Consider the following 27,223-nt stretch of genomic DNA (forward strand, 5'->3'; position numbering starts at 1 on the left):
GAGTGGGCCATAGAAAGCCTATTTATTTTTTCCGTGATTTGTGTTCTAAAATCTACCTCAACACAGAAACACTACATCAATCAGTGGGAGAAAAATATTGGCCTCAGTCAGGGCTTGTGTGCCACTGCTGTGTGTGCGCTATCATTCAGTGGGCTATAGCAAGCCTATATTTTTTTTTTTTTTTTTTTTTTAATATTATTTGGTTTCAAAAGTCTCCCTGAAAAAAAAAAAAAACCTAAAAAAACAGTGGGAGAGTAATATTGCCCTTTCAGCTTGTGTGCCAGTCTTGACTCCTGGGTGTGCCACCTCTCTCCCTCTCATTCAGTGGGCCATAGAAAGCCTATTTATTTTTTTTTTTAAATATTATTGGGTTTCTAAAGTCTCCCTGAAAAAAACAAAAAATACATAAAAAAACAGTGGGAGAGTAATATTGCCCTTTCAGCTTGTGTGCCAGTCTTGACTCCTGGGTGTGCCACCTCTCTCCCTTTCATTCAGTGGGCCATAGAAAGCCTATTTTTTTTTTTTTAATATTATTTGGTTTCTAATTCTCCCTGAAAAAAAAAAAAAAACCTAAAAAAACAGTGGGAGAGTAATATTGCCCTTTCAGCTTGTGTGCCAGTCTTGACTCCTGGGTGTGCCACCTCTCTCCCTCTCATTCAGTGGGCCATAGAAAGCCTATTTATTTTTTTTTTTAAATATTATTGGGTTTCTAAAGTCTCCCTGAAAAAACAAAAAATACATAAAAAAACAGTGGGAGAGTAATATTGCCCTTTCAGCTTGTGTGCCAGTCTTGACTCCTGGGTGTGCCACCTCTCTCCCTTTCATTCAGTGGGCCATAGAAAGCCTATTTATTTTTTCCGTGATTTGTGTTCTAAATTCTACCTCAACACAAAAACACTACATCAATCAGTGGGAGAAAAATATTGGCCTCAGTAAGGGCTTGTGTGCCACTGCTGTGTGTGCTATCTCTCATTCAGTGGGCTATAGCAAGCCTATTTTTTTTTTTTTTTTTTTTTTTTTTAATATTATTTGGTTTCTAAAGTCTCCCTGAAAAAAAAAAAAAACCTAAAAAAACAGTGGGAGAGTAATATTGCCCTTTCAGCTTGTGTGCCAGTCTTGACTCCTGGGTGTGCCACCTCTCTCCCTCTCATTCAGTGGGCCATAGAAAGCCTATTTATTTTTTTTTTTAAATATTATTGGGTTTCTAAAGTCTCCCTGAAAAAAACAAAAAATACATAAAAAAACAGTGGGAGAGTAATATTGCCCTTTCAGCTTGTGTGCCAGTCTTGACTCCTGGGTGTGCCACCTCTCTCCCTCTCATTCAGTGGGCCATAGAAAGCCTATTTATTTTTTTTTTTAAATATTATTGGGTTTCTAAAGTCTCCCTGAAAAAAACAAAAAATACATAAAAAAACAGTGGGAGAGTAATATTGCCCTTTCAGCTTGTGTGCCAGTCTTGACTCCTGGGTGTGCCACCTCTCTCCCTTTCATTCAGTGGGCCATAGAAAGCCTATTTTTTTTTTTTTAATATTATTTGGTTTCTAATTCTCCCTGAAAAAAAAAAAAAAACCTAAAAAAACAGTGGGAGAGTAATATTGCCCTTTCAGCTTGTGTGCCAGTCTTGACTCCTGGGTGTGCCACCTCTCTCCCTCTCATTCAGTGGGCCATAGAAAGCCTATTTATTTTTTTTTTTAAATATTATTGGGTTTCTAAAGTCTCCCTGAAAAAACAAAAAATACATAAAAAAACAGTGGGAGAGTAATATTGCCCTTTCAGCTTGTGTGCCAGTCTTGACTCCTGGGTGTGCCACCTCTCTCCCTTTCATTCAGTGGGCCATAGAAAGCCTATTTATTTTTTCCGTGATTTGTGTTCTAAATTCTACCTCAACACAAAAACACTACATCAATCAGTGGGAGAAAAATATTGGCCTCAGTAAGGGCTTGTGTGCCACTGCTGTGTGTGCTATCTCTCATTCAGTGGGCTATAGCAAGCCTATTTTTTTTTTTTTTTTTTTTTTTTTTAATATTATTTGGTTTCTAATTCTCCCTGAAAAAAAAAAAAAAACCTAAAAAAACAGTGGGAGAGTAATATTGCCCTTTCAGCTTGTGTGCCAGTCTTGACTCCTGGGTGTGCCACCTCTCTCCCTCTCATTCAGTGGGCCATAGAAAGCCTATTTATTTTTTTTTTAAAATATTATTGGGTTTCTAAAGTCTCCCTGAAAAAACAAAAAATACATAAAAAAACAGTGGGAGAGTAATATTGCCCTTTCAGCTTGTGTGCCAGTCTTGACTCCTGGGTGTGCCACCTCTCTCCCTTTCATTCAGTGGGCCATAGAAAGCCTATTTTTTTTTTTTTTAATATTATTTGGTTTCTAATTCTCCCTGAAAAAAAAAAAAAAACCTAAAAAAACAGTGGGAGAGTAATATTGCCCTTTCAGCTTGTGTGCCAGTCTTGACTCCTGGGTGTGCCACCTCTCTCCCTTTCATTCAGTGGGCCATAGAAAGCCTTTTTTTTTTTTGGTTTTTTTAATATTATTTGGTTTCTAAAGTCTCCCTGAAAAAAACAAAAAAAACATAAAAAACAGTGGGAGAGTAATATTGCCCTTTCAGCTTGTGCGCCAGTCTTGACTCCTGGTTGTGCCACCTCTCTCTCTCTAATTGTGGGCCATAGAAAGCCTTTTTTTTTTTTTTTTTAATATTATTTGGTTTCTAAAGTCTCCCTGAGAAAAAAAAATAAATAAATTAGGTGGGAGATTAATATTGACATTAGTGCTTGAGTGACAGTCCTGCGTGTGTGTCATCTCTGTGATTTTGTGCCACAGAAAACAGAGTGTGTAACATTGTGCCTGATTTTCCTTGTGGTCTCACCAACCTGTTAAGGGATATTGAAATCATACTGAAGTTATAGCTCACCGTGTAAGTTGTTTGATAGCAACAAATAAAGTTACTTTGGTTAAGATTTTAAAACAATGAGGAAGTCTGGTGCAAGAGGTCGTCGTGGGCGTTCATTGTCAGCTGGTAATGATGGTAGTGGTAGTGGAGCATCAGGTGGTCGTGGGGATAAAAATATTCCACCTAAGTCTGGAGCTGTGGAGCCAGTTTCGTCGTCAGGCTACACAAGGCCTCGAACGCTCTCTTTTCTGGGAGTAGGAAAACCGCTTTTAAAGGCGGAGCAGCAACAGCAAGTTTTGGCTTACATTGCAGACTCAGCCTCTAGCTCTTTTGCCTCCTCTTCCGAAACTGGTAAATGTAAAAGCAGCGCGTCGCTTGTGGATGTTCACGGTCAGGGACAAGTCGCTTCCTTGTCCTCCTCAGCAAAAACTACAACAAGAGAGAAGGATGCAGCAGGCGACACAACGGGTCACTCCATGGAGCTCTTTACACATACCGTCCCTGGCTTAGAAAGTGAAACATTTAACAGGCCATGCCCATTACAAGTATATTCTGACATGGAGTGCACTGATGCACAGCCACAGCCAGAGTACTATGCTGCTCCTTTGACTCAGACCACCACATTGCCCTCTCAGGGTACAGATCCACAATCAGACCCTGATGAGACTATGTTGCCCCGCCACGAACGCTATACCACCGACCGACACAGTGACACAGACGAAGTTGCACACGAGCTCGAAGAGGAGGTAATAGATGACCCAGTTATTGACCCCGATTGGCAGCCATTGGGGGAACAGGGTGCAGGCGGCAGTAGTTCAGAAGCGGAGGTGGAGGAGGGGCCGCAGCAGGCATCAACATCGCAACAGGTTCCATCTGCCGGGCCCGTATCTGGACCAAAACGCGTGTCAAAGCCAAAACCTGTTGGAGCACAGCGTTGCCATCCGGTTAAAGCTCAGTCTGCAATCCCTGAAAAGGGATCAGAGTCTAGGAAGAGTGCAGTCTGGCATTTTTTTAAACAACATCCAACTGATCAGCGCAAAGTCATCTGTCAAAAATGTTCAACTAGCTTAAGCAGAGGTCAGAATCTGAAAAGTCTAAATACTAGTTGCATGCATAGACACTTAACCACCATGCATTCTCAAGCCTGGACTAACTACCAAACGTCCCTCAAGGTTGTAGCACCCTCGGCCAATGAAGCTAGTCAGCAACGCAACATCCCTTCCGTCACTGTAAGGCCACCATTTTCCGCACCACCGGCAGTATCTGTGCAGGTTTCTTTGCCAGCCAAAAGCAGTCAGGGTCAGGGAATCACCAGTTTTGTAGGAGGAAATATTGCATGTAGGGCACCGGCGGAAACAATACCGTCTCCAACCGTCTCTCAGTCTGCCATGTCCACCGGCACACCCGAAAGTTCCACGATCTACAGCTCTCCAGTCCAGCTCACCCTACATGAGACTCTGGTTAGAAAAAGGAAGTACTTATCCTCGCATCCGCGTACACAGGGTTTTAACGCCCACATAGCTAGACTAATCTCGTTAGAGATGATGCCCTACCGGTTAGTTGAAAGCGAAGCTTTCAAAGCCCTGATGGAGTACGCTGAACCACGATACGAGCTACCCAGTCGACACTTTTTTTCCAGAAAAGCCATCCCAGCCCTGCACCAGCATGTTAAACAGCGCATCGTCCATGCACTCAGGCAATCTGTGAGTACAAAGGTGCACCTGACTACAGATGCATGGACCAGTAGGCATGGCCAGGGACGTTATGTGTCCATCACGGCACACTGGGTGAATGTGGTGGATGCAGGGTCCACAGGCGACATCAATTTAGGGACAGTTGTGCCTAGCCCACGGTCTAGGAAACAGTTGGCTGTAGGCGTTCGCACCCCCTCCTCCTCCTCCTCGTCCTCCTGCAGAAGCTACAGCTCTTCCACAGAACGCAGTCGGCCAACCACTCCATCGGCAGATGACACTGTTGCACACCAGTTGTCCCATTATGGGCCAGCTACTGCCAAGCGTCAGCAGGCTGTATTGGCTATGAAGTGTTTGGGCGACAACAGACACACCGCGGAAGTTCTGTCCGAGTTCTTGCAACAAGAAACGCAGTCGTGGCTGGGCACAGTAGATCTTGAGGCAGGCAAGGTAGTGAGTGATAACGGAAGGAATTTCATGGCTGCCATCTCCCTTTCCCAACTGAAACACATTCCTTGCCTGGCTCACACCTTAAACCTGGTGGTGCAGTGCTTATTGAAAACTTATCCTGGGTTCTCCGACCTGCTCCTCAAAGTGCGTGCACTTTGCTCACATATCCGACGTTCGCCTGTACACGCCAGCCGTATGCAGACCTATCAGCGGTCTTTGAACCTTCCCCAGCATCGCCTAATCATAGACGTTGCAACAAGGTGGAACTCAACACTGCACATGCTTCAGAGACTGTGCGAACAGAGGCGTGCTGTTATTTATTTGTGGGAGGATACACGGGCAGGCAGTAGGATGGCAGACATGGAGTTGTCAGGTGTGCAGTGGTCGAAGATACAAGACATGTGTCAAGTCCTTCAGTGTTTTGAGGAATGCACACGGCTGGTTAGTGCAGACAACGCCGTAATAAGCATGAGCATCCCCCTAATGCGTCTGCTGATGCAAAGTTTGACGCACATAAAGGAGCAGGCGTCTGCACCAGAGGAAGAGGGAAGCCTTGATGACAGTCAGCCATTGTCTGGTCAGGGCAGTGTACAGGACGAGGTAGCGGGCGAAGAGGAGGTGGAGGACGAGGAGGATGATGGGGATGAGTATATTTTTAATGCGGAAACTTTCACGGGGGCACAGGAAATTGGTTGCGTGTCACGGCCGGGTTCTGGTTTTTTGAGGGACACAAGTGACGTAGATTTGCCTGCAACTGCCCCTCAACCAATCACAACCGGAGATTTGACAAGTGGAACTTTGGCCCACATGGCGGATTATGCCTTACGTATCCTACAAAGGGACACACGCATTACGAAAATGATGAACGATGACGATTACTGGTTGGCCTGCCTCCTTGATCCACGCTATAAAGGCAAATTGCAAAATGTTATGCCACATGAGAACTTGGAACTAATATTAGCAACCAAACAATCAACTCTTGTTGACCGTTTGCTTCAGGCATTCCCAGCACACAGCGCACGTGATCGTTCTCACACGAGCTCCAGGGGGCAGCAGACTAGGAGTGTTAGGGGTGCACACATCAGAAGTGGCGTTGGACAGAGGGGTTTTCTGACCAGGTTGTGGAGTGATTTTGCTATGACCGCAGACAGGACAGGTACTGCTGCATCAATTGAAAGTGACAGGAGACAACATTTGTCCAGTATGGTTACTAACTATTTTTCATCCCTTATCGATGTTCTCCCTCAACCGTCATTCCCATTTGATTACTGGGCCTCCAAATTAGACACCTGGCCAGAATTGGCAGAATATGCATTGCAGGAGCTTGCTTGCCCGGCAGCAAGTGTCCTATCAGAAAGAGTATTCAGTGCTGCAGGGTCAATATTAACCGAAAAAAGGACTCGTCTGGCTACCCAAAATGTTGACGATCTAACATTCATTAAAATGAACCACAACTGGATTTCAAAATCTTTTGCCCCACCTTGCCCGGCCGACACCTAGCTTTCCTATGAAAAGCTCTTGCCTGTGAATTACTTTTCTAATGTCTAATTTGCTGCTGCAGATTGTACAGCATACGACATGTTTACACCTCCCTAAATGGCCAAACTCCCCACACGGGGCCGTGGTATCGCGACTTGGCGCAAGCACCCGTGAGACTGCTGTTTGTCTGAAGAGGTGGGTGTGCTCGCTTTTGGTTGACGGCATTGCTACTGGGTCCCTCATAGTACAATGTAGTGTCTCTGGCGGTGGTGGTGCGCACCCAACGTCAGACACACCGTTGTAACATGAGTGGCCCTGGGGCGGTCCCGCCGGCCTCAAGAGAGTTCCCCCCTACCCCAGCTCAAACTGGGCTGTACTACGTGCAAAATTATGTCGCACAGCTCCACCAATCTTTAGTCTATTCGCTGACATCATTCAATGTCTGGCACTGACAATACAAATTTGTAGACATCTATGATGCAACTTAAAGTAGTCTGTGTCTGTGTCCTATATTGGCACCATTAAATAGTTACTGCCAAATTACTATGTCAGAAACACAGCAGATGAGCCCACCCCTGTACCTAAGTATGCCATCTTTTTTTTTGTTTTGGTTGTTTTGCGAGACATTAACATCTATTTATATTTTGGGAGTACTGGGACAGACACTCCTTGCACTACTCCTCCACTCAGCACCAAGCTGCCTGCCCGTGTATCCATGTAACCGCTGTAAAACTGCCATGAGCCTATTGTTTGTTATTTTAGGCCTTTGATAGCCTGTCTGCGGTCCCTACTCCTCCACTGACCACCAAGCTGCCTGCCCGTGTATCCATGTAACCGCTGTAAAACTGCCATGAGCCTATTGTTTGTTATTTTAGGCCTTTGAAGCCTTTCTGCGCTCCCTCCTTCCACTAGTCCTCCACTGACCAGACCACTGCTGCCCGTGTACCCCTGGAACCAATTTTAAAGTGCCTACAGCCAGCCCATTTTATTGTGTTAGGCCTTCGAAGCCTGTCTGCGGTCCCTCCTTCCACTAGGCCTCCACTGACCAGACCACTGCTGCCCGTGTACCCCTGGAACCAATTTTAAAGTGCCTACAGCCAGCCCATTTTATTGTGTTAGGCCTTCGAAGCCTGTCTGCGGTCCATACTTCCACTAGGCCTCCACTGACCAGACCACTGCTGCCCGTGTACCCCTGGAACCAATTTTAAAGTGCCTACAGCCAGCCCATTTTATTGTGTTAGGCCTTCGAAGCCTGTCTGCGGTCCCTCCTTCCACTAGGCCTCCACTGACCAGACCACTGCTGCCCGTGTACCCCTGGAACCAATTTTAAAGTGCCTACAGCCAGCCCATTTTATTGTGTTAGGCCTTCGAAGCCTGTCTGCGGTCCCTCCTTCCACTAGGCCTCCACTGACCAGACCACTGCTGCCCGTGTACCCCTGGAACCAATTTTAAAGTGCCTACAGCCAGCCCATTTTATTGTGTTAGGCCTTCGAAGCCTGTCTGCGGTCCATACTTCCACTAGGCCTCCACTGACCAGACCACTGCTGCCCGTGTACCCCTGGAACCAATTTTAAAGTGCCTACAGCCAGCCCATTTTATTGTGTTAGGCCTTCGAAGCCTGTCTGCGGTCCATACTTCCACTAGGCCTCCACTGACCAGACCACTGCTGCCCGTGTACCCCTGGAACCAATTTTAAAGTGCCTACAGCCAGCCCATTTTATTGTGTTAGGCCTTCGAAGCCTGTCTGCGGTCCATACTTCCACTAGTCCTCCACTGACCAGACCACTGCTGCCCGTGTACCCCTGGAACCAATTTTAAAGTGCCTACAGCCAGCCCATTTTATTGTGTTAGGCCTTCGAAGCCTGTCTGCGGTCCATACTTTAAATACTCCTCCACTCACCACCAAGCTGCCTGCCCGTGTATCCATGTAACCGCTGTAAAACTGCCATGAGCCTATTGTTTGTTATGTTAGGCCTTTGATAGCCTGTCTGCGGTCCTTACTTTAAATACTCCTCCACTCACCACCTAGCTGCCTGTGTATCCATGTAACCGATGTAAAACTGCCATGACTGCCTACTGTTTGTTATTTTAGGCCTTTGATAGCCTGTCTGCGGCCCCTACTTGCAATACTCCTCCACTGACCACAATGCTGCCTGGAGTGCCTGCCTGTGTATCCATGTAACCGATGTAAAACTGCCATGACTGCCTACTGTTTGTTATTTTAGGCCTTTGATAGCCTGTCTGCGGCCCCTACTTGCAATACTCCTCCACTGAGCACAATGCTGCCTGGAGTGCCTGCCTGTGTATCCATGTAACCGATGTAAAACTGCCATGACTGCCTACTGTTTGTTATTTTAGGCCTTTGATAGCCTGTCTGCAGCCCCTACTTGCAATACTCCTCCACTGACCACACCAATGCTGCCCGTGTACCCCTGGAACCTATTTAAAAGTTCATAGAGCCTAGTTATATATTTTATTTACTATTAATAAGGCCATGATGGACTACGCTGTACCACGCTACAAGCTAACCAGTCGACACTTCTTTTGCGAGAAAAGCCATCCCAACCCTCCACCAGCATGTAGAAGACCGCATTGTCCATGCACTCTGGCAATCTGTGAGTACAAAGGTGCACCTGACAACAGACGCATGGACCTGTAGGCATGGCCACGGAAGATTACGTGTCCATTACGGCGCAATGGGTTAATGTGGTGGATGCATGGTCCACAGGGGACAGCCTACTAAGTCTGTCTGCAGTCCCTAATTCAAATTGTCCTCCACTGTCTAAATCGGAACTTCCACCTTCTGGCTTTCGGCCTATAGTATCAGAAATTAAACTGCATTTGGCCTTCAACTTTGGTTAGGGCCTACTAACGGCTTCTGCCCCTCCCTGGTGTTGTCCTCAACTAAATAAAGCTGAGCTTCAACCTTCCGGCTCTCATTAAGTGGTTTTAAAAAAAAAAAAATTGGTGGTTAGGGCCTACTAACGGCTTCTGCCCCTCCCTGGTGTTGTCCTCAACTAAATAAAGCTGAGCTTCAACCTTCCGGCTCTCATTATGTGGTTTAAAAAAAAAAAATGGTGGTTAGGGCCTACTAACGGCTTCTGCCCCTCCCTGGTGTTGTCCTCAACTAAATAAAGCTGAGCTTCAACCTTCCGGCTCTCATTATGTGGTTTAAAAAAAAAAAATGGTGGTTAGGGCCTACTAACGGCTTCTGCCCCTCCCTGGTGTTGTCCTCAACTAAATAAAGCTGAGCTTCAACCTTCCGGCTCTCATTATGTGGTTTTAAAAAAAAAATGGTGGTTAGGGCCTACTAACGGCTTCTGCCCCTCCCTGGTGTTGTCCTCAACTAAATAAAGCTGAGCTTCAACCTTCCGGCTCTCATTAAGTGGTTTTAAAAAAAAAAAAAATGGTGGTTAGGGCCTACTAACGGCTTCTGCCCCTCCCTGGTGTTGCCCTCAACTAAATAAAGCTGAGCTTCAACCTTCTGCTCCAAATTACCATTTTAAAAAATGCAATAGGCTTTTCCGGCCTACTAAAGGTGTCTGCCCCTCCCTGGTGTTGTCCTCAACTGAACAAAGCTGAGCTTCCACATTCTGGCTTTCGCCCTATACTATCAGATATTAAACTGCATTTGGCCTACTAGTGTGGTTAGGCCCTTGAAACAGTGTCTGCTGCTCTTGGGTTTGCTACTCCACTGAACAAAGCAATGCCGCCTGTTTAGTCCTGTTACCAATTTTGAACTGCATGTAGCCTACTTTATTCTTTGGCCCTATATCTGTTTCCTCCTCATCCTGCCCATTGCCCAGCCACTGCTAAATGAGTCTGCTGGTACATTGACCTAGACCACTACATTCCCCTTGTACTCTACACAGCCAGAATCTGACCCTGCTGAAAGTAAGGTTCCCCTTCCCGCATGTTATACCACCTTACACAGGGACAAAGAGGAAGGTGCAGATGAAAGTGCAGGTTCCTTCATCAGGTGGGGGGGCATACTCGTTGGCGACGTCACTGGCACAGGGCCCCTCAGAGTACGCAAAAGTGTCGCTGCTGGTGGGAGGCGCCCCCGCCATGCAAACACACCGCCGTACTTTGAGGGGCCCTGTGCCAGTGGCAATGCGAACGAGTGGGCCCCCCCTGCTTGCTCAGGATCACAGCACTTGCAACTTTTAAATACTTACCTTTCCCTGCAACACCGCCGTGACGTAGTCCGCATTTCCTGGGCCCACGAAAAACTTGAGCCAGCCCTACTCCCCCCACAACTTTCCCCCAATTCCTTATGCCCAACTATTATTATACAGTTAATTAAGATTGGCAAGCTTCAGAAACAAGAATGGATGTTTTTGGCATTAAAATGGGCACTGTAGGTGTTTTCCTGGCCTCCACTCACTGCCGACTATGCTTCCCCATTGACTTGCATTGGGTTTCGTGTTTCGGTCGATCCCCGACTTTTAGCGATAATCGGCCGACTGCACTCGACTCGACTCTGGACAAAATCGGGTTTCCCAAAACCCTACTCGATCTTAAAAAAATGAAAGTCGCTCAACCCTAGTCGGCACTCATAGCAAGCCTGTAATTCAGCTACATAGGAGCGATCTGATGATCGCAAAAAAATTAAGCCCTCACCCGACCCCAGATCAAGAAAAATGGAGACGCTACGGGTATCAGAGAATCGCGCAATTTTTTTTTAGCAAAGTTTGGAATTTTTTTTACCACTTAGATAAAAAAGAACCTAGACATGTTTGGTATCTATGAACTTGTAATGACCTGGAGAATCATAATGGCATGTCAGTTTTAGCGTTTAGTGAACCTAGCAAAAAAGCCAACCAAAAAACAAGTGTGGCATTGCACTTTTTTTTGCAATTTCACCGCACTTGGAATTTTTTTTCCTGTTTCCTAGTACATGACATGGTAAAACCAATGATGTCATTCAAAAGTAAAACTCGTCCCGCAAAAAATAAGCCCTCACATGGCCATATTGACGGAAAAATAAAAAGTTATGGCTCTGGGAAGGAGGAGAGCGAAAAACGAACACGGAAAATCCCGAGGTCATGAAGGGGTTAATGTATGCGTTTTTTTCCCGCGGTTTTCTAGCAAAAAAAACCGCGAAAAATCCTGAACGTGTGCACATAGCCTAAAAGCTTAATATAAACAACTAGACAATATCAATGGGGGGATTAACAGCTAAGCATTTGGTTTCAGTAGAGTGGTCACTGTAGTCCACGAAATGTGGCTATGAAATTCCCTAAATGTCCAGCATGACCTTAACAGATAATGTGGTTCCCAAATAAACAGAAAATAACCTCATAAACCTGGTTTACAAATCACATGAACTAGTCTATGAAGGACAAGCGACATATTGCCCTAGGAAAATAATCTGAATATTTTATTTTGTCACACCTGGATTGTCTATAGATCAGATATTATAGATATATATAGATAAATCTAGTCTTATCATCAAAATACTTTAAGAACAGCTTCATTGGACAGATTAGATGGCTATTAATTTAACACAGATTAAAAACAAAAACGTAGGGCCACTACCAAAAATAGAGTTATGTCTGCATGAAACAAAGTCACTTCTATAGCTCTTCTCCTAGAAAAGCAATCTTTCAAATATTTTACCAAAGAAAACCCGCATAAGAGGAAGATGTCACAGTTACACAATTTGTCTTCTGCGAGCTTCAGACAAATCAGATTCACATATAACTGGAAAGGAAAAGAAGTCGCTCTTTATACTAATCGTTATGGCTTTTTGCAACATGGCAAAATATTACAGCTTAAAGCAGACAATCTCCTCACAGAGGAGGAAGGATCTTTGCAGTCAAATGAAAGGAAAGAAGAGTCGGTAACAAAAAGTGCAGACTGTTCTATTCTATATGGCGAAGGATGGCGGTGTATCTCTAATGGAATGCCCAAGAAGAAAAGGTGCTTTCTATTCACAGTCATTGGTGAGATCACGAAGGAATGGCTCTAGAATCACTCAGGAATCGGTAATCATGACAGACTGCAAAATGTCGGTTCACAAAAAATGATTGATCGACATGAAGAAGAGAGTTTAGTCCTGGATCTAAGAAAGAAAACAAAAGATCAGACTTTTGCAGGAATGCAGTGAATTTCCGGTATAAAAAGCCATTTGTGTCCCTCTCATTTCTCTATGCTTTCTATCGTTCTGTCAGCCTTTAGGATAATGGGCAGTGGATGTGCCTCAGTATTGAAAATCCAATGTTCTAATGGAAGAAGGTCGTCCTCGGAAAATAATAAGTAGAGATACCTGGAAAGGCAAAGCAAGGTACAAATAATTAATATTCACTTTTACATGCATCATAGAGAATCATTTACAAACAGTGACTGCTTGAAACACTATAATTAACACTATAATTAATATGTATACTGACCGGCCTGATCTCGGCCGGCTCAGAGTGGTCAAGGACCTGCCAGCTATTTTGGTGTTTCGCATCAACAGAACAGCTCTTCATCTATCAGTCTGCTCTGTCTATGGGGCTTCACTGCCGATTGAAAGCCTTCTCCTCGCAGTTAAGTAACGGAGCGCTGGCTGTCAATCAGCAAGACATTGCTAGTTAACATAGCAAAGCGGAAGAGAAGGAGCTGCTCTGTCGACGTGATGTCACTGGAAGCCGCAGGAGCGGTCCATGACCACTCTGAGCCGGAAAAGGTCGGCTCCTCGCAGAATAAGCCTCTAGTTTTTAACCCCTTTCCGACATGCGTATAATTACGCCACATGTTGGACTCCCCCTGTTTTGTGCGAGCTCCGGCGCCGAGCCCACACCTTTTCCAGGCACATGACAGCTGATCTATACAGCGGACATGTGCCTGCAACAGCCGCGGGTGGAATCGCGATCCTCCCACAGCTGTTAACTATCTAAATGCCGCTGTCAATCTCTGTTACATAGCTTTATCTTATCGACAATTATATAGCGGTAGCAATAAATAGAAAACTGCTAGATTTTCTTTGCACTTTAAGGGTAATATATCAAAGAAAACAATAAGGCAAGCTGTAGCAATAGCTAAAGAATAAACAGGTTAAAATTACAATTTAATGAAAGGCTTGCACTTTAATAGCATCAATACTCAAAAAAATGAGTCGTTTCCAAGTATGGAAGAAAAAAAACATTTATAATAAAACATAGCTGACCTCCAATTAAAATTACTGCATAAAGCTTGTACTGCCAGCGCACACTGGAGTCAATTGCTTCACATTATTCAACCCTTTGATTCTCTAGTGTCATCAAACATTATGAGAATGTCAGGAGTGTTAATGGCCTGTGCTCATCTGCGCCGCTGCTTAACGGTAATTGCCCTCTTGATCACTGTCCGTACTTACTTGAGTGTCTCCGCAAGGTAAAAACTTTGCTGCACATCATCATGATTGGGATGGGTGGCATAGACATCTTTAATGCCAGAATAGCCTCCTTCCACTCTGCAGTACTTTTCCAATGCCTGACAAGCACAAGAATACAATCACGTGAATCTACTGTCAATGTTTCGATTAGCCTGCAAAATCCAATTACCTTGCACATTTCTGCCAATTGAAAGCACCTTGTCGCAAAGAATATGGGCAAGGTTTCAATTTACCAAGACAGATAAGAGGGAGAAGAAGATGTATGCGGCTTCAGCTTGGGCAGCGAGACAATTAACATTGCCAGGTTTCAGTGACACTTTGGATTTACAGCTGTACATATTAGGGCATTAGTATAATAAGATTCGCTGAGACGCATACAACCTCCTTCTTAAAAACCTCATTTTAAAATCCTGAATCTTAATTTATGCACATGCCTATTACTGAATATTTTCTGGAATTATTATCTGAACGTCTACTTTGCACTAAAACATCACTCCAATTTCATTCAAGACAAGAACAAACAATGGGCGAGTAATCTCCCCCCCCAAAAAAAAACTTTGAAAAGTCACAATTTTTGGTGCAACTCAGGGCTGTGATAACATTTTTCAACTTTTGGCGTTCACTGTACTGAGGAGGAGCAATAAGTGTGACACATGTGCCATGATCCTGCTTTTTGCCATACACCAAGGTAAAGAAGAGAAAACATGACAAACAGAACGCATGAGAGTAGGGCTTCCTTATATGCTATGTGGCCCATGCTTAGCACTGAACTATAGACAAGTGTGTCCTAAATGCAGCCATCTGCAAGGCATTGGATATTGCAGTATAAAACACGGGCAAACTGGGTTCTCGAATAAAAAAGGGAAAGAATTGGCAGAAATACTAGCAAACAATAATCAGTGAAATGAATAGGCGGCCATTCTTCCAGCAGGAATCCTTTTATGTGTGCGACTTCCAATCAGCATGAAATATTAAGTACCCCAGAGGAAAGCTCTTGATTTGTTGCCTTTTCAATTAGAAATTACATTAAATAAATCTAATTGAAATGTTACAGGGAATTGATTTCATAGCAATAAAGTTGAGTGTTCAAAGGTCTTGTCATTTGGCTGATGTAACGTACATTCAGAGAATGAGGTCTTCCTATTTTCACATCACATTAAAACAGGGACGATGAGAATGGCAAAGCGCTGATGATAAAGAGGTGATTTTCAGCAATCAATACTTCCACGGACAAGAGAAGAGCCGGTCACATCTCTACCTAGGATTAGCATTCATCCGGCACCTGCAGCAGGGCCTACTTATCCATGTCTATCACTCAGCCCTGATCAAAAGTGCTAAACCAGCGGCGTTCAGCTGTGTCACGCCGTGCTATATACGTGGGGGGAGGCGGAGGTGTTGCCCACGGTCCCCCCTTGGAAACACATTGTTACAATGTATTTGATGAGCGTTATTAGTCACAGAGTTGTGTTCTGCCCAGCCACAGACGGTTGATAAGGGCAGGTAGGGTTAATAGTTGGGAATAGCACTGAGTGCTACTAGCGGGAACATGTGGATTTGTTAGACACAGCTGGACCCTACAGAGAATGCAGACACTAGATTACAAACTCGGGCTCTATGTACAGTGCTGGAAGCGTTAGCAGCGCTCATGTGATCGTCAGGTGAGGGCAGGGAGCAGGAACAGTTGGATCCTAACAAACCTGCAGGATGTTTTGGACTACAAGACACATTTTTCCCCCCAAACTTGGGAGTAAATGGGGGTGCGTCTTATAATGTAGCTTACCATGAGAGGGGCGGTATGGGGTGTGGTGGTGGTGGAGCAGAGTCACTGCTGTAGGTAGCCGGTGGCGGCAGAAGTGGGGCAATGCTGCAGGCTCTGGGCTAGAAAGGGGGGTGACCCGGTAGTACGAGACCAGAGCAGGATCCCCGCTGCACACATTAACCTCACAGTGGGCTCCAGGAAAATGTCACTGGTTGTTAGTGCATGCGCAGTTTAGATCTCTCAACAATGAGCAGAGATCTCAATCTGCACATAGTCCGCCTCCAGTAAAATGGCGCTAAAGACCGCCGGGAGATCAATGTGCTCAGTGGGGACTCCGCTCCTGCCTTGCACCGATGGGACACCCCCTCCTCCTAGGCCACGCCCCACTCCTGCCGTCAAATACAATAAATGTGACCCTGCTACTGCCTCCTGTGACCCCGCTCCACTGCCACCAACATTTGGACTGTAAGACGCACCTATGACCCCTGAAATGCCACATACTAATGACAGGTGAAAAATTCTTGTTTTCCTATTTTCCTCCTCTAAACTTGGGGTGCGTCCTAGGGTCCAACAGTCAAAAAATACGGTACATCTATGCTGAGCATCTAAGAGGCACAATTTGCCGCCTATAACTGGAGCTATATACCAATGCAGTTACAGGTGAAATCAGATATATAAAAAAGGATTTAAAATGTTTAAATGCCCACCCAAAAGTCTTATGGTGGGCACAATGTGTGAAATGTATAAATGAGTAAAAACAGGGTAAAAAAATAATACTGCCAAGGTTAGTAGCATTGTTTCTGTCAGAGAAAAAACCCCATGTCTGATATGTAAAAATAATTGTTATACATGGGGAAGAAATTTTATATTTTACTTGTCTTTTATGTTAATAAAAAAAAAAAATGAAATGTGCATTTCCTTTTATTTCCCCCGATAACACCAATATGAAAATGCCAAAATTAGAAAGTAAAAAATTATTTGTTCAAGATAACATTTTAGAGCTCATAAAACTTGAAAATGTGCCTTGTCAGGAATTTTAGAAGGGGTGGGGGGGATGTATGCCGGTCCTGAACTGGTGAGCTGGTCAATCTGTCAGCAGGTTTTTGCTATGTAATCTGAAAGGAGTATGAGGTAGGGACGGAGACCCTGATTCCGGCAATGTATTACTTAGTGAATGCGGAGCTGTATATGATGCCAACAGCAGCACTGATTGGCAGCTTTCTCTGGATGGGGCATGGTGGGACCAGGAGTCAGGGGACATCTGGTCAGCTAATGAATCTCCTGCTAATAAAATACGGATTGTATTGAAACAGCAAAACACAGCCAAGTGACACATCGCTGGAACCAGGGTCTCCGCCCCAACATCATGCTGTTCTTAGATTGCATTGCAAAACCCTGCTGACAGGTTCCACTAAACAGTGGATAATAAAGCATAGAATAAAGTTTACTACCAGAAAAAGGGCAAGACACATTTCACTGGTAACCTTTAAAGGATAGGGACACTTCTGGGGGCAAAAAATATTTCCCAAACATTTCACTGTTGGATTTCTGTTTTTCTGAGATTCTGAAGGAAAGCCTGACACACTGCTTGGGTAGGAGCACTGTATATTAGAAAACCTAGCCTAATAATTCTGCAGGCAGCAATAGAGTAACACAAAAGGCCACAGAAGACAAAGTGCAACATTTTTATTAAAATCTGGCTAAACTTTTTTTTTTCCTAGCTAAAATTGCACGTGTATATATAAAAAAAAAACAAACAACAAAACAAAACAATGCTCTAAAGAAAACCATCATATTTTACTTTTTTTTTCTCTTTTGGATCACATTTTTCGTTTAAATTAGCTTTCTTACCTGGACGGCTTCCCAACCCCACTGCCGGTATTTTGGGTCATGTGTGAACCTCCACATGTACATGTAGGTTTCGATCACTTCGGGACGCAGAATGTAATATTTTTCGTTTTGTCTTGTTGCGATAGCTTCTACCCCTCCGTCAAACCTGAAGGCCTCAGGTCCCAGCTTCATTGCTAACCAGGATAGAAGAACAATTCGATAAAATCCAACCAACTTTACGATCTGTATTGGCACCACTGACACTACTGACCCACTTCACACAGAAAACCCCAGTAAGTGTAGGATTGCACACAGACAGGACAGGCCACCAATATAATGGGCATGTGCCCACGATGTCTCTTGTAGCTGGGTACATTCTGCAAGCAGCATGAAAAAGCGCTAAATAAACAGGAAAAAGAACGAACATATGCACAGAAATGTAAAAATTACTTGCACGCATGTTCAGTTGTTAGATCTTAGTTTAACCACTTCAGGTTTCCAAAGATGCAAATCAGTTAAAGAAGTGACCAGGCCACGCTTCACGTGGGTCAGAAATGTTACAAAAATGGGACAAAAAAATATAATGAAAAAAGGTTATCAGCGTTTTGCTCCTAAAAATGTGGAGCTTTCACATGGCCCCACAGACCGCCTATTTGTCTGAGGGGGCTGAGAAGTGGGCTACCACAAATCTACTATTCGGTTATCACATGGATAGGCCACCAATGCACAAGTCAAGGAAAATGTCTAGTGAGCGACATAAGAGATTTCCAAACACTATTAATAATAAATAATATAGTAATAAATGCAAGCCACACCTATCATTCCCATTAAATTCATAAAAATGAAATACTATATGATCACATGGACAGGAAATGCTGGGCATTTTTTTGCTATGAGCTATATAAAGCATAAGTGTTAGCTTAGTATTACAAAAGACAAAATCAGTTGCTTATATATGTACTATATCATAGTATATGTCTACATAGGATTATATATGTAACAGTATTATGGGCTCTATATGGTAGTATCTCTACTGTACTATAAATGTAACAGTATTATGGGAACTATATGGTAGTATATCTCTATGGCACTATATAAGAAAAATGATCATGGGCTCTATATTGCAGTATATATCTATATGGTTCTATATATGTAACAGTATCCTGAGCGCTGTATGGTAGTATATATCAATATGGTATTAAATCTAACAGTATTATGGGCTCTATATGGTAGTATGTCTATATGGTACTATATTAACAGTATTATGAGCTCTACATGCTAGTATATCTATCTGGTACTCTATATGCAACAGTATTATGGGCTTTATATGGTAGTATATCTCTATATAGTATTAAATATGTAACAGAATTATGGGCTTTATATGGTAGAATGTGTCTATATGGTACTATATACGTAACCATGTTATGGGCTCTATATGGTAGTGTATGTCTATATAGTACCATATATGTAACACCATTATTAGTGATGAGCGAATTTACTTGTTACTCGAGATTTCTCGAGCACGCTCTGGTGTCCTCCCGAGTATTTTTTAGTGCTCGGAGATTTAGTTTTTTTTCGCCGCACAGTTGTAAATCATTCAGCTGTGGCGATGAAAACTAAATCTCCGAGCACTAAAAATACTCGGGAGGACCCCCGAGCGTGCTGGAGAAATCTCGAGTAACAAGTATACTCGCTCATCACTAACCATTATGGAAACTATATGGTAGCAGAGGGCTATATTGTACTATATATAACAAGATTATGGAAACTATATGGTCACATCTCTATATAGTACTATAAATGCAACAGTATTATGGGAACTATATGGTAGTATATGTGTTGTAAATTTTATTTAAATGCAAGAAAAACTGTGGAAAAGCTGAGTGAAGGGCGAGTTTTCTTTGCTTCTTGCCCAGCGCCCTTTTTTCTCTAATACAGGCATGAGCTCATAGCTAAACATGATATTGCGGTAGTCCAAGAGGAAAGGCATTAAAATACCAGATATTGAATTCAATGAAGTCATTGAAGTCTGGAATAGAGTTCACCTTTACTACATACTTGACAGGAATAAAATAGTTTTTACATAGAATTACAATTGAGAAGGTATTAATCTCTCGTTATCTCTTTGTATAAAAAATTTGATAATACCTAATGTTGCCAGCAGTACTAGGCAGTAGTGATTAATACAGATACATATTCTTCAAAATGTCAAAAATGTTGTTTTCCTCCTTTCCAACAGAATATTACAAATATTACGTACTTGTTCTATCATAGGACTCGTGGCATGTCCTTGCAATCTCCGCAGCCAGTTCAATATGGTGCCCAGTTTTGTCACTTGGTGCTCCATCTGCTCCAAGGGCAAACATGCCACCGGCAAAACACGTCAGATGTCCCATTTTGTGCTCCAGAAGACCTCCTTTCCATTCAGCAATATACGTTAATCCATTGCTTGATTTACGTATTAAATGAGTCTCAATTGACTTTATGAAAGCAAAGAAAAAACAATTTTGAAAAGAAAAAAAAAAAAATCACAATAAAAAATAAACATGGCACAACGTAACATGAACCACCGCTAGATTTCAAATGAACCACACGTTTGAAATACTGTAGTCTACATGTCCCTAAAAAGTGTCTAATAACCATGTACAGTATCTAAAACCATTAGAAGACTATGATGTCCTACTGCTTCCTCAGATGCCATATTACAGAGGTAATCTACCCCAGAAGGCGGAATACCTCACTAATAGTACCTTGCGGATACACACGGTGCCTAAAACTCTTCTGGCTGAACTTCGGAGACTCTGCATACCTTGCTGTGCCACGTGCATGAAGCCTAAAGTAGAACCCTGACCAGAAGAAATGCACTTCACTATAGCTATTGTGATGCACAGGGGCATGAGAATGAAAGAGACACTAGTCTAACCTCCAAGTCATCCCTGCCGCATGCAAACCACCCTGACTAGCATTGGTCCATCAGATTCATGCTGCCTGAATCCGCGTTATGGTAATCATGCAAGTTCTACTCTAACAAAGCAGCATGTCTGAGAAAACATACTTTGAGAAGCCGGCCAGAAGACTAGTCAGAGGCAGGTCCCCAGAGGCTTTTTCCTGCCGCAATCCTCTAGACCAGTGTTTATCAACTCCAGTCCTCAAGGCTAGAGATGAGTGAATTTGCTCAGGTTCCCGCTTATTCGGCAAGCTATAACTTGATCTGTTGGTGGCTCTTTAGGACTGGAGTTGAGAAACGCTGCTTTAGACTATCAGGTCTCCCAATGTCTTTGTTTAAGGATACCATTATTAGGATTGGGGCAGAGCGAACCAACCAGGGTCCAGCCTCGAATTAGTCACGCTCCTAGATATTCAAAGTATGTTTTACCTGAAATAACACCTTGTTCCAGAGTGAAACATACACGGCTGTAATACCGAATCCAGACCCTGGGTCATGCAGATGACAGGTTCCCGTTAATATTTATTTGTGGCGGTAAGGTGTTCTGGTTAACTATTACTAGGGAGAAGAACCTTCTGCAATAACTGGTTTATTATTGAATGGTCTTGGTAGCTTTGCTTTCTCTCTAAGGTTTTGTTTTGGTATGTGATGTTTTCTTCGGTTGGGTGCGAGTCATATACTGTAAGCGTTTGTAACCAATGAGAAAAAAAAAAAGAAAAAAAAGAATGACATCTGTAATATTTTTTTATCCATCACTTTGAATATTGATAGCCATATGGTATAAAACAAATGGATACATTAATTTACCACTAAAGACATTACTGCCTAATAATTGCATGTTCTTAATGACTATAAACACCAATTACATATATAACAAGTTAGTAATTGTGATAAATGTGCTTGGTCCTACAGCTATCCTTTTAACGAATATAGCAGCTTTAAGATAATCAGTGATATTACTGTAATCACGTAATAGAAGACTCTTAATACCGTTATTTTGCATGTTTAAAAATATAGCTGCGCTTATTATTTTATAAAAAAAATTATGGGAACATCAGCAGCAATTAAGCGCTTTGCTAAAAATTCATTCCCAAATTTCTGGCACCAGTCCTGACAGATGAAATCATCATCATAAGAAAATACAATCAAATATTTATATTTTGCATATGAAAAAGTTGCAGATAATACACTAAAACAGATCAGTGGTATTGCCCGAGTCACCGCGGTATTGTGCCATGATTAATTGACGCATGTGGACACAGATTTTAGCGCATACTAATGAAGTGCTGTCAGCACAGAAGAAACGTCGTGCCAGGAAAGATGACTGCTTAATGAACACGTACAGCGTGTGTGGAGAAGATACAGGCACATTACCCTGCAGAATAATTGTAGCAATTCATTCTGTGTATCTACTCACTTTCCAGAAATAAGGGATGCAAGAAAGGAAATCACAGTCCCCTAACAATGGATGGACACCTACTCCACAACATGCAGGAACGCCAGATCTGCCTGCATTGTTTTCCATCAATCACACAATATCATCACCGTCTCATGCCTCCTGCAAATAGGCGAATGCAATTATTTGAATGATGCATTAGCCATCAATTGCTATTATTAATCTATTCTTTTCTGCCAATGTTCTTTTTCCATCACTGAACTACCAGGACAAAAACACTATAGCAGGCACTGTGAAAGACGACAATGCGTCCTTCTATCTGAAACTAAGGTTAGCAATTATAGATAAGTAGACAATACTGGAAGCCAGGTAAGGTATTATTAGGGAACGCAGCATTTTGTTCAGAATCTTGGTAAACACTGTGATCTTTCGTAACGACCCTTTATCGACACTAGCAACATACTGAAAATCATACTGTTTAGAACAAAACAGAAGAGAAAATAAACATTTTTATTTTTCATGCCAAATGGTTCCAGTTTGTCAAGATTCAGTAGCTGAGAAAATATTACAGGTGTTGGTTGTTGATTACAAACTGAAAAGAATCGGAATGTCCAGGGCTTTTAAATCATGTATCCAATTCAACATGAAAAATTTGTTGAGGTCCTCTTTAAAGGGCCACTGTCGCCCCTGAAGAGAAGAGTGACGGCAGTTGGGAGATTGATAGAGGACGATTCGGACCGCCTCCAGGTACAATATCTGGTATTTGTGGCCAATTTTTAAAACGCTGTATTGAGGTTATAAATGAATCAAAAACTAAAAGAGCCACCTTGTTAGACTGCAGCATTACTGCTGCACAAGGTGGCTCTTTTAGTTTATAACGGCTGGGGAGGGGGGGGGGGGGTGACAGTGGCCCTTTAATAGTGGCTGCAGAGCAGAAAAAAACAAACAAACAAACCAGTTTTATTATCATTTTGCCTCTCCATTGGAGAGATATTATTAAGCAAAGTATTTGGTACCTAATAAGTTAACTTTCGTTAAGGCAAAGTGGGTGCCCCATTCTACCCCATAGCTTAGAGCAGGTTTCTCACTGTGAAGCATATGTGAGCAAATCTGAGTGTCGTTAGTGGCACCTTTGAGAGCTTTCAACTCTATACAGGCAGTGTGGCAGGGAGAGGGTCAGTACAGCAGAGTTTAGCCGTGTCACATTACAAACCATTCGATTAACTCTCCTCTCATGGACTGCCAAAAGACGAAAGCTCAGTGGTGTTCGCAATGACATTCTGGTCTGCTCTGTTCACAGCAACTTGTAGTAGCCCTGCAGTGAGCTTAGGCTGTCAGTACATGCCTCACAGTGAGAAAACTGTTCTTTCTCCAGAGTGTTGCTGACTGCTTATGAGAGGACAATGTCATACAGGGAGGAAGAGTATATGCCCCTGTGAAAACGTTCTGATAAAACGCACTTGGACTTAATGAAAATTAACTTATTTTGATTGCCAATATCATTGCAATGAAAAGGAAAAAAAAAAAGTTTTATTTTGCTTTGCAGTCGCTATATTGTTTGTCGGTCGAGTACAACAGGAAAAGTTTTGGGAAAAGGTCCTCTTTAACCCTTTCTTTCACGCAATCTCCTTAAAGTATGCTAAAAATCCAAGACCATATAATTATTATTTCCTTCAAAGTGAGTCAATGATTGTAGAATATAGTTTTCTACAGAAATGGTGTAATGGTGTACAATAGAAAGACTTCTCCAATACAGATTATGTCAATGGTTGAGTCACTCATCTATAATATGTCGGAAAAAGCCTTCTCGGAAGCAACGCTCTTTGGATTGGACTAGCAAACTATGGCTCAATTTAACTTCTATTCATTCAGTACGGTGTATCCTTAAAGGGAACCTGTCAGCAGGTTTGTGCAAAGTAACCTACACACAGTGTCAGGTCGGCGCGTTATACTGATTAAAATGATACCTTGGTTGCTGAAATCAGTCTTGTGGCTGTTTCTTAATCTTTACTTTTGCGTTAATGATATACTTGTGCCCTAAGGTGGGGTTGGTGTATGTGGTGCTCTGATTAGATATTCATAGTGCAGACTGCTGACAGGTCATTGCTCACTCAGTGACCCGTCCCCTAGTTTGCATAAGGAATACCATCACATACTGAAGAAAGAGACAAAAAAAGCTTCTGCAGTTAGGTGCCAGTCTTGGCACCTGCTCTGCAGCATAATCACATGGTTACTGTGCACTTAATCCCTTTTGCAGATTTACTTGAGTGAGGTAAAGAAAAGAGCAATTTTGAAAATGGCACTGCCATGCCTGCGCAGTAGCAGCTGTCGGCTTGTATAGATCCGATAGCTGCTGTTGCGCAGGCGGCGCCATCTTGCTGGAGAAGAAAAAAAAAAACATGTCCTCCACCAAGATGGCACTGCCCACGCCTGTTCAGTAGCAGCTCTAGGAGATATTGCGCAGTCCTCTTGGTGGAGGACATTTTTTTTCTTCTCCAGCAAGATGGCACCGCTGGCTAAAATAAGCGGTCTCTTGAAAGTTAAAGGTTGCCCATAGGCTGCGTCTGGTATCACAACTTTGAAAATACATGCTAAAAAACAAAACAAAAAAAAACCATTTTCTTCACATGCTTTGGAAACCGATAACTTTGCAATACACTTTCTTGGGCAAATGCGAAGTAATGTAATTGAATTGGACAATTGGAAGCAACATGTAGCCATTTTCTGTAGGCAATGCCTACCAAAGTGAGAGGACAAGAACTCATTAGCGATACCCAGTTCAAACTTCCATTTCACAACTGAAAGGTCTAATGTTTGTTTTTCAGGAGAAATAGGTCACGGATGCTCAGTAGGTAGATAAGGAATTGGGAAAGTTGAGGAGAGAGAGGAGACAATCTATATGTGCAAAAATTCTAAGATGCATACATGTGTTGGGTGAATAAAAAAAGCAATAAAAAGTTTTCAAACCCTCTGTAGGGAACAAAATACTGTGTCTCCGATTCATCACAGCTTTTACGCCAGAACACTTGCCAGTCCTTAGGTATCCATGGTTCTGACCACTGATATAGTGACAGTTAGCCATTAGCCAGTGGTCGTAATCGTGGATACCAAAGGTCCTACAATGCCTGCACATGAGGAAAGAGACATGGCGAATCAGAAAAACTATACTATATTTCTAATTGGAGGTATTTGCTAAAAATATTACACCTACTACACATGTCGGGATAGGATCATGGAGATGGGAAAACCCCTATATCCTCCTGTTGGCCAGCCAGTTCTATATTGAATGGCACCTGTGAATTTTCTAAGCCAGGTGAGATTGAAGGGGTCCACCTGCATATGCTGGGGATTGTGCTGGAAATAACTTTCCAGGTATACACTTCTACAAACGAGATTAATTGTCTAAATTAGCATCAATGTGCCTTCTTTGACATGAGCTGCGGGGTTGACATGTTTCTGAACAATCTTTACAAATTATCTGATGAGGAGCTTCTGAATGTTATTTGCCCCCTTGGCAATTTTCATCTGATGAAATCCCTAGGGGTATGTTCCCTCGTCTCAGATTTGTGACAGAAATTGCAGTAATGAAAATCAATTTAAATACTTTACCTGTTCACAGCTATTACCCATTTACAGCCTGCAGCTGGGCTTCATAGGAAACTAGTGATTTTAACCCCTTCACCCTCGGTCAACACCATTGGTTTTACCATATACTGTACTGGAAAATATGAAAAAATTCCAAGTTTGGTGAAACTGCAAAAAAAAAAAGTGCAATTCCACAATTTTTGTGTTTATTTGCTCACCATTCTCGCTATATGATACAAAATCACCTAGGAATAGGATTCTCCAGGTCAGTATGTGTATGCAGATACCAAACGTGTCGGTTTTTTTTCCCCAGTAGTGAAAAAAGATATTCGGAAATTTGTATGAAAAAATATACGGTAGTTTTGCTTTGTCGAGATTTTCCGAAACTATAGCGCCTCACAACCCCCCATTCCCCCCCCCCCCCGAATCCTTTCAGTGCCTCCGGTGTCCCTGAAGCCTCCTGCATACCCCCAGTCCTGTCCCCGTGGTCGTCGTAGTCTTCCTCCGGTAAGAAAATGGAGGTCGCATGCCGAGATCTGCCGGCCGGCACCAAAAGGAAATTTTTCCTATTGGTTCATTTTGATCACTGTGATAGACCCTATCACAATGATCAAAATAAAAAAAAAATATTAAATCAAAACCCACTGTATCACCCCCTTAGTTATGTAAAAATAATAAAATAAAAAAAAGGTATTTATTTCCAGTTTTCCATTAGGGTTAGGGTTGGGCTAGGGTTGGTGCAGGGGGTAGGAATAGGGTTGGGGCTAGGATTAGGGTTGTGGTTAGGGTTATGGTTGGGATTAGGGTTGCGGGTGGGTTAAGGTTGGGATAAGGGGTGTGTTGGGGTTAGGGTTATGGTTAAAGTTGGGATTATGGGGGTGCCAGTGATAGTTCACACTTTCTGGTTTGGTGTTGATGAATTTCTGTGTTTGGAGTAGGTGGTTGGAGAGTTGTTCTAGCGATTTCTGCATGGTGTTGGTTTTGAAAGTTTATCCTCATCCTCTCCCATTTGGTTTTGCCTTCCTCTTTCTCCCGTTTCCCACTCTGTTGTTTTTGTGAGTTTATTTGTAGGATTTTAGATTTCTTTTTTCCCTGTCTACCCCTGTCAGTGTGGTTAATATAATCCTATACACTCCGGCCTCAACTCCTTGGGTGGTGGAGGGAACAGATGAGGGTTAAGAAAGGAGCATAGCAAGGTACGCGATCCCGGCATCTCCACCTTCCGGGGTAACCCGAGGAACAGGGATAGCCTAGTGCTCCCTCTAGTTCAAGGGATCAGGTAGGTGCCCACAATTCCCACGTGACTTCTGCGAGGCTCAGACTCCGAATCCCTTGTCTGTCTTGATAATTGAGCTTGCAGCTGGAGGTGAGGAAATAGAGGTGGCTGCAAATGTGTGACATATGGCAATTATCGAAGCACTCATAGACCCTGCTGTATCAGACATATAAGGAATATCCTGTGGATGTCATAATTGCCCAATCTGTATTTTGAGACAATTATGGCATATTCTATCAATAGGTCACTAATATTCTATATTACCGTGTTTCCCAAAAATTAGACAGGTTCTTTTTTTACTGTGAAAGATGGGTTAGGGCTTATTTTCAGGGAACGTATTATTTTTTGTCCAATAACAACAATCCACATTTATTCTTGAACAAAAAAATAAATAAACTTAACATTTATTCAAATTAATCATATCACCACACACACACACTGCACATATATACCCATGTATATACACACATACTGCACATACATACACATGTATATACATACACACATACGGTATATATCTGCCAATCTCCTCTTCAGTTCTTCTAGACTCCCGCAGTTA

The 27,223-nt window shown here is 42.8% G+C and overlaps 1 protein-coding gene across 1 annotated transcript in view; it reads right to left on the reverse strand.

Moving 5' to 3' along the window:
- Nucleotides 1-11,871: 11,871 nt before the first annotated feature.
- MAN1A1 (mannosidase alpha class 1A member 1) overlaps nt 11,872-27,223 on the reverse strand; it is a 248,095-nt gene continuing 232,743 nt past the window's right edge. The window contains exons 9-12 of the mRNA XM_077289550.1: nt 19,721-19,940; nt 17,482-17,654; nt 13,854-13,969; nt 11,872-12,782 (exon numbers count right to left, since the gene is read on the reverse strand). Coding sequence (XP_077145665.1) covers nt 12,656-12,782; nt 13,854-13,969; nt 17,482-17,654; nt 19,721-19,940 — 636 coding nt within the window. The 3' untranslated portion in view covers nt 11,872-12,655. The remainder of the gene's footprint in view (nt 12,783-13,853; nt 13,970-17,481; nt 17,655-19,720; nt 19,941-27,223) is intronic.

Source organism: Ranitomeya variabilis, chromosome 2, assembly GCF_051348905.1.
Source record: "Ranitomeya variabilis isolate aRanVar5 chromosome 2, aRanVar5.hap1, whole genome shotgun sequence".
In the NCBI taxonomy this organism is placed as follows: domain Eukaryota; kingdom Metazoa; phylum Chordata; class Amphibia; order Anura; family Dendrobatidae; genus Ranitomeya; species Ranitomeya variabilis.